Consider the following 8,196-nt stretch of genomic DNA (forward strand, 5'->3'; position numbering starts at 1 on the left):
AAATGACCTGGATTGCATCAGTCACTTATGGTTAATGCATTTCGGGGCGATTCTCCAGTGCTATCAAATGTTTTTAATAAAATCCAGCTGGTGCGTCTTCTGGTGGGGTAAATGTTATTCAAATTAACCCCAGTATGCTGGGAGTCTGTTATAATACAGGTAAAACTCAATGCCCTCCAAAATATTTGCAATCAATTTATACAATGGTGCCCTGTTTCTCAATAGAATGACCTGTTTAACTTTACCACCTTTTTTTGTTTTAAAGACAAGAGACAGAATGCTGCTTTGGAGCTGCTGGAATCTGAGAGAGTGTATGTGTCCTACCTGTCATTATTGCTAAAGGCCAATATTCATTTTAATGGATCAGAAGCAATACGTGCCAAAGATAAAAGGTGAGTGGATGCTTATTGCAAATCAACAGGAACAGCCCCTGCCTATAGCTTCATGTTGAAGTTTGGCTTTATAATTTAAGGGGTTATTGTCACATGTGCAGTTTTGAAAGAAAGAAACCCATTTTATGCCACACTAGGTTAAAGAAAGGTCTCAGTTACAGGCAGTCTTGCTCAAATGAAATTGTCTCCACCCCTTGATGACCTAGCTAACGAAAGAGTAACAGATTACCTTACTGTGAGGCATGCAGAGAGCTCTCTAACATTGTATGGCAGCAGATGTGATTTAATTTTTTTAGGAAAATACATGTTTGCTTAAAAATAAGCTCCTTTCTGAGCTGTGGAATTATTTCATTATCTCCATTAGATACCCCCCTTTATTGTTTAATTAACTGTTCAACATTACAGAAAGGTTCAGTATGTAAGGGTGATAAAAGGCTATGTGCATGACTAAGGTGCATACATACTGTAATTTATATGCTAAGTAGCAAGTACGGAAAGTTGATATGAAATTAAAGGGTCGTGTGCTAGTTAACCCTAATTTTTGTATATATCTCGTATTCTGATTTTGTGGGCATGTTTATGGAAATATTTATAATTGTTCTGCTTGCCTATTGAGGAGCCGAAATAGTTCAGCAAACTATTGATTAGTGTTTAGTGACTGTTTCTTTTGTTCAGCCCAAGAAAGCAATAATGTGTCTGAATAAGCTTCTGCACAACTTGTGACCAAGTGAAATGTGTGCACATCTACTAAAAGCATATGATCTGACCATGTGCATGATGATAATAGGAGATCAGATTAACAATTTTCTGTGGAACATGTCAATTGAACTTGCTCATTATATTTCTGATATGTGTAACACAGTTAGGCATGATTTATATAGCTTTAGTAGGAATATGATTGTATCTAGCTTTTTTTTTTTTTTTTTTTTTACCCTCAGGAGACAAGTTATGATTAAAAAGATTGATTATATGTATTATTCTTTTTTTAAATTAGACCCTTCCCCAGTTCTCTGAAATTCCTTATACAACAACATCTGAATTTGCTTCACATTCTGCAAGACCGAGTCTTGAAATGCCAGTGGCAAGGCATCATGGGGGATATATTTATGAAGTTAACAAGCAAGGAGGTATGGCCATAATTTACAATTGGTCTGTGCTTTTACACAGTTATCTCAATACTTACTTACCAGACATTTTGTTTGTTTGTTTTATTTGACACATCTACATTGTCTGGCCAATCAGACACTTGAATACAGTAGGTAGCCTACTTTACTTTACTACTTTAAAAAAATTGTCAATTTAGTTCCACACCTCTGACACTTTACTGTGTAAGCTGACTTGTTGTGAAACAGTTATATTTTTTAGGTTTTAGTTTCACTCCTGGATATTATACAGTACGTGATTTAACAGGTCATTCTAGTTTAAAAAAAAGGTAAAAACAGAGATGTCACCTGTGCTATACCTTAAGACATACTGTAAGCATTACAATCCTTTGCTTAAGTGAAAAGTTAAAAACTGGCATTTTTTATGAGCAGTATAAGCTATGTTCAGGTTTACTGTAAAGGTTCTCCTTCAATAAACTCATTAGTAGGGTCCCTGAGTGGTAAAGTGTCCTTGTAAAGTCAGTTTCTCTTATTGTACTGTTACAGCTATGACCAAAAGTTTTGCATTACCTAGAATGATGGTCACTGCATGTACTGATGCACAAAAGAAAGCACAACACCCGGGTCTAATGAATTTAATCAAATATTTTAAACATAGATATCAAACAAAATCACAACAAATGTGAACAACAATACAGATCAAAGAATTATGATAAGTTTTCAGTATAAAACTGTGACACACTGTCAAAATGAAAACATTGCAAAGTTAGCATCGGGTATGACCTCCCTGAGCATTAACACAAATCTGGCAGCGTTGATGCATAGACTCCTGTGGATGGATGATTTGTTCCTACAGATGTTCTATTGGACTCAGGTAAGGAGAAAAAGCTGACCACGGCAATACCTTGACATTGTTTTCTTGAAGTCATGCAATTGTAATCCTAGCACTGTGTGGTCTTGCATTGTCCTGCTGGAAAATTTACACTTCCGGATTGGTTTGCAGGAAAAACTGTTGCTTCAAGGACTTCGTCAATGTATCACTGAGCAGTAAGGTTGCCCTCAATCTGCACCAAAGGCGTTCTTTTGTTAAAGGAGATTCCTCCCCACATCATCACACTTCCACCGCCCCACCAGTTGGCTTGAACAACACAACAGTCAGCATAATGCTCACCCGGACATCTCCACACACGTTGTCTTCCGTCAGGTCTGCCAAGGGCAAAGCATCACTCATCGGTGAATAAAACACTCCACCACTCTCTCTGCCTCCACCGCAGATGTTCTCTGGCCCATGAAAAATGGCAATTTCGTCTCTCAGCTGTTAGCATGTTACCCCTGAATGGCCTTAGCATGCAAATCATTTTCATGCAGACAGTGAGCTACAGTCACTCTGCTGATGTGCAGGTTATTTCTTCCTGGAATTTTTCGTGCTGTAGTCACTGCAGCCTGAAAACGATTACGCAGATGGATCAGTCGGATGTGATGGTCCTGGGCACGTGTGGTGACTCTCTGCCTTGGAGGACATGGCTTGTCCCTCATAGAGTCAGTTTTCTGGTTTCTTTGTACTAGTCTGCTGATTGTTGAAGCAGAACATCTCATTCTCCGGACAACTTCTCTTACAGACAGGCCACCTTCAATGATGCCGATAGCAACCAGGCAATCTTCATTACTCAAGCAGGGCATGGTTGTATCTTTCGATGTTCTTGCATTAATTAAAATCATGTCTTTTCGAATGGCTGTTAATACAGATTCTTAATCAGCTCATTTTGGCAATTTTAACTCAACTCAAATACCAAACACTGAGCTCCTGCCGGTTTTATGAAATCACATGACTTGAGCTCAGTATTTTGTTATCCCAAGGAATAATACTACTCAAACAAATCAACAAACCTATCTGCTCAGTATTTAAAATGTAAACTTAGATTATTGCGTTTTCATTGTGCAGCAGTATATGTGTATATATTGTGACAAAGTGTTTAGGGGTTATTAGAACTTGTACACAAAACAGTGCGGGTTCTCAGTAAATCAGGGTTAAACAGCCAGCAGGGAAATCCAAACAGTCCAGGCCATACACGCTAAGTCAAATAAGTGAAACTCAAACAAGCACAAGCACAAAATAACCAAGACTACCAACCTTCACTCCTCACTTCCTCTCCACTTCCTGGTGTGGCTTGACCCCTTTTATATGGGTCAGCCCCTCCTTGCAACCCTGCCAGTGCTGTTGGGGATTGTAGTTTTTCCAGATGGCCATTTTGAGACTGTTAGTTACCTACCTGACTTAATTTACTCCATTTACTAGCTCTGCCCTCACATACCTGCCGTTTGCCACTATATATTGAACATCATTTTGATATTTTATTTAACATAATGCAATCAAAGAAACTACAAAATGACATTGCAAAAGTCTACCGGAAGCCATAATAGTAGTACAGTATTTCATGCTAGATTTTGAAATGCCACATTTTTCAATTTGTCAGTTTTTAAAGTAGAGTATATGGAAAACTACAACGCAGTATGGAATTTAGTGAGAAGGTTGCATTCGACTCTATGAAACAAAATTAGTTATTTCTATAGGGTAATGCAGAACTATCTAGAGTGCCTGTAACAAAGTGACCGCAGTAGAATTACTGACGTCATGACGAGCAATGCAATAAGAAGATATTAAGAGCGCAGTTTAGAAGTGAATAATATCAGAACTGTTCTGTGTGGAAAGGAAGCACACATGAAATTGCTCAAATCGGGAGGGTTGCTGCCTACTGCATTATAATTTTCTTTTTACTAATTTGCTTTGCAGAGTGAATTCCTTGATTACTATAATGCATATCTGAACGAGTTGCCTGAATGTCTTTCTGTTGTGAACATGTACTGCTCCAGCTCCTGCAAAACCACAAGCCTTTTTGAGGTATGGTAATTCCACTGAGACATTGTGAATGTTAAACTCAGTACTACAGTATATACTAGGTGTTTCCAACCCAGAGAATCACAGAAGCTAACGGAACACATTTCACTGAAAATCGCTTGCCCTCTCCCCTAGAACATGTTAATGGTTGGCTGTCATTATTCCACAATAACACAATAATTGTCCATGTGAGTCCGTCAACTAAATGTTGAAAAGTAGAAAGACAGAAAGAAACTAAACTGTCCCTTCATGGCACTGCTTTACAATGTATAAAAAACAAAATAATGAATCGCCTCAGTATTTCTGGACTTTACCAGAGAATTAAAGCTCCCAAAACCATCAGGCAGGAAAGCCACTCAGGTGACATCACTCCCTGAATTCTCTCTTCATGCCATTGAAATAGTTTTTCTAGATGGGTGCAGCTAACAGAAGCATTTTATGTTCTGTTACAGGGAGAGGTCTCAAGGGAGGAGCATCAACCTTCCCTACACTCCCTGCTCCTTCAGCCAGTGCAGCGTATCCCAGAATACCTTTCACTATTACAGGTAAGGATTCCAGGAGCCGGTTTTTCAAAATTTTCAATCTGGATCAAAATGATCTGGATTTTGTAATCCTATGTTTTGTGATCGAGATTACTTTTATCTGGATCATTCTAATCTGTTTTTTTTTTTTTTTTTTTATTAGATGTCATGCTGCTGGATTACATTTATCTCAGATGACAAATAATCAAATTTTTTGGAAGTAGGCTAGGTTTTTTTTTTTTTTTTTTTTTTTTTTGAAGAGGGCATTTTATACGATACAACAATTTAACAAAATAAATAAGATCACAGTAATACACAAATAATTTATTTATTTTGTTTTATATTACTTTTTAAATTTATTTTTTTAACAAAAATCACACAAATGACTTCTAATGTTAATGCACATATAACACATCAATGGGGTACTTAAGAGATGACTCACTTGTCTGAATTATCTATGTGTGGAACCGCCACAGGGATGCAAAATATCTGTTGCCTGCATTGTTTTGCACAATATCGCTATCAGTCGCAACCTACCTGCCATTGTAGGTGAGGATTTGAGTGCCGATCTGGCGGAGCCTCTAGGGTTCCACTGTGCGTCTTTAGCTGTACCACAAGAGGATCTCGTCTTGCTGGAATAGTAGTAAGGGCTGCCATTGTAAATAACTACTTCTAGATAGATCTTCCATTAAGTACTTGACCATTTATTAACATATGTAATATGAAATAAATATGTAATTTCCCCATGTCTTTTTCTACATAGCACACAAACCCACAAAATAAATACATTGTTGAACATCATGTATATAAAAAAAAAAAAATGAAATGCTTTTTATTAAAGCTATACCACTAAATACGTGTTTTTCTTTAAATGTTATATTCTAACACTCTATTTGGACGTATAGTGTGTGTTTTTGCTATGACAACTGAAGATGCTTTAATAGAAGCAAGCTTCCCTGATACTGTCATAATGTACAGCAATCTGTATAAATCATTGTGATCTTGTGTTCCTGTTGCAGAACTTGTTGAGACACACTGATCCAGAGCACCCTGATTACTACTTGTTACTGATCTGTATCCAGCAGCTCCAATCCTTCGTGTCCCAGAGCAGTCAGCTGCTTCAGTATAATGAAGCCTTGTTGACTCAGGACAGGAAAGACTTAAAGAGGTGATACTTTGTATTTTATTGACTGAATGTTTACAAAGATTTTCTTAAATAGATTGTTGAAAAATAATCCTTAGATGAGCCATTCCAGTTAACTTGCCCACCTGTAACTTCCACACCACACAGATGACACATCACATGGTTTGGCTCCATATATACACTGCTGTGCAAAAGTCTTAGACATGTTGCATTTTTTTACTCTGATGCATTATGAGCATCAACAGTTTACTCAAAGCCTCCACTAGTATTTTCTACTATTATAACAACCTTGACTTGCCTAAAGAAGGAAAAACATTGAGTGAAATAGCTTGCATCATTCGATTTTCAAGGTGTGGTATTTGAAACATAATCAACAAGTACAGAGAAACATCATCTGTAATTGACAAACCCAGAACTGGAAGACCCAAAAAGCTATCTAACAAGGATGAGCAATACTTGAAGAGAATATCCTTAAGGAACAGAAAGAAGACAAGCGTTGAATTGACAACAGAATTGGCAGATGGCACAGCTGTCTTTGTCCATCAAATCAACAGTGTGATGGTCACTCTTGAAATCAGGACTTAAAATTATGTGTTGCAGTAAGAATACCTCTGTTAAGAAAGGGGAACAAGACTAAAAGGCTAAAACATGCACAAGAACACAGAATAGAATGATGGTCAAAGGTGCTTTGGACTGTACCTGGAATGGAAAACGTTTTAAAAAAAGCACTGTATCTAATAATCTCTAGCATGTTGTGTTTTTTTTTTTTTTTTTTTTTGGTTAGGTCTTCATTAAAACAGCTTTGCAAGTCTACTGACTGCTCCAGGGACTGGGGAGTTCAGTCTGAAGAGATAGGACCCACATTCACTCCTAGCTCTGCAGTAATGTAAGTGGTCTGTTGATTGTTACGAACCAAAACATTTGTGTGAAATCAAATCCTGAAAGTGACTCGAGTTACTGTCAGCATATAAAATATGGATTTTCTGTATTTTTTCATAATGAAAATTGTTTAAAAAAAATACGAGCCTCTTTTTATTGAGACACTGTCAGTTACAGTGAAGACTCTGTATAATGTATTCTATATTGTATTCTTCTCTTGCCCTTTATACAAATCAAATTATACAAATTGAGAACTAAACTGGAAGAAAGTGCCTTGAGAAACTGAGAGACCCCGGAGAGACCTGTTTGTTTCAATCCATCACAGTACATTGAATCTACCTGCATTTGTTTTTTTTTCATCTAACAGACCAAGGATAACCCAGGTAAAGAGAAGCAAGCAAAAGTTATTGGAACAAATCCAATGCACAAGACCACATGACTGGCTGTCAGACAGCAGGAAGTACGACAAAGGAGAGAGTCTCAACCAAGAGGCACTTTACAGCCCTGACATTGAACAGAGATTGAGATTGCTCACTCTGCAGGTTATCTCCGAGACTGAGCTAGAGAGTGGTTCCCTGGAGCACCTGCCCTGCAAGAAATCCCCCTGCAGCCCCCTTGGTGCCCTCCAGGCCAGCAGCAAGAGTATTTCCGACTACGACAGCTTCTTGCTCCAGGAGGAACCGCTGGGCCTGGAGAGCCTGTGTGAAGAAGACGGGGATTCTCTCCAGAATGCGTCTCTCTTTGATAACTGCTCCACTGCCTCCTCGGACTCCAGCCTGGACATCGCCTTCATCAGCACCAAGAACTACACCAGCGGGTCCTGCGTGCTGGGCTGTCAGCTGTCAGGGAGGACCCTTTTCTCTCCAGAGGACCCAGGCCTCTACAGGCACATGGATGTCCAGGCTGTTCAGAGGAAAAGCAAGTCACTGAACAGCCTCCAGCTAGACAGCACCTGCACCGCATCTGATGCTGACAACTTCAAGACCGCACCTGGTAACAGCCCACAGAGTAACAACAGTGGAGGCAGCCAGCACATCAAGCTGGAGACGCCTGCCCCCAAGGGGCCTGCTGCACGAAAACCCCAGAGAAGCCTCAACCCCCCTCAGAAACGGGAGACCAAAAACCGAGCAGCTGCAGAAGAAGAATCGTCAAGGGGGGAATCAGACAAGGTAAATAGTTCTCGCTCCCAAAATGTTGGTTATTATTTTTTGTTATAGGCTTATAGATTTACTTGACTTATTTTTACCCCGGAATTTTGATT

General features: G+C 38.9%; 1 protein-coding gene across 1 annotated transcript; it reads left to right on the plus strand.

Moving 5' to 3' along the window:
• Positions 1–265: 265 nt before the first annotated feature.
• On the plus strand, positions 266–8,168 carry LOC121310247 (rho guanine nucleotide exchange factor 33-like; the record flags this gene model as incomplete). Its single annotated transcript, XM_041243548.1, has 7 exons — positions 266–392; positions 1,387–1,519; positions 4,287–4,394; positions 4,844–4,936; positions 5,932–6,080; positions 6,841–6,942; positions 7,303–8,168. Coding segments are annotated over 7 exons (1,562 nt in total), but the record flags the coding sequence as incomplete, so codon positions are not given.
• Between the last annotated feature and the right edge of the window lie 28 nt (positions 8,169–8,196).

This window comes from Polyodon spathula, unplaced genomic scaffold (assembly GCF_017654505.1).
Source record: "Polyodon spathula isolate WHYD16114869_AA unplaced genomic scaffold, ASM1765450v1 scaffolds_1902, whole genome shotgun sequence".
NCBI classification, from domain to species: Eukaryota; Metazoa; Chordata; class Actinopteri; order Acipenseriformes; family Polyodontidae; genus Polyodon; species Polyodon spathula.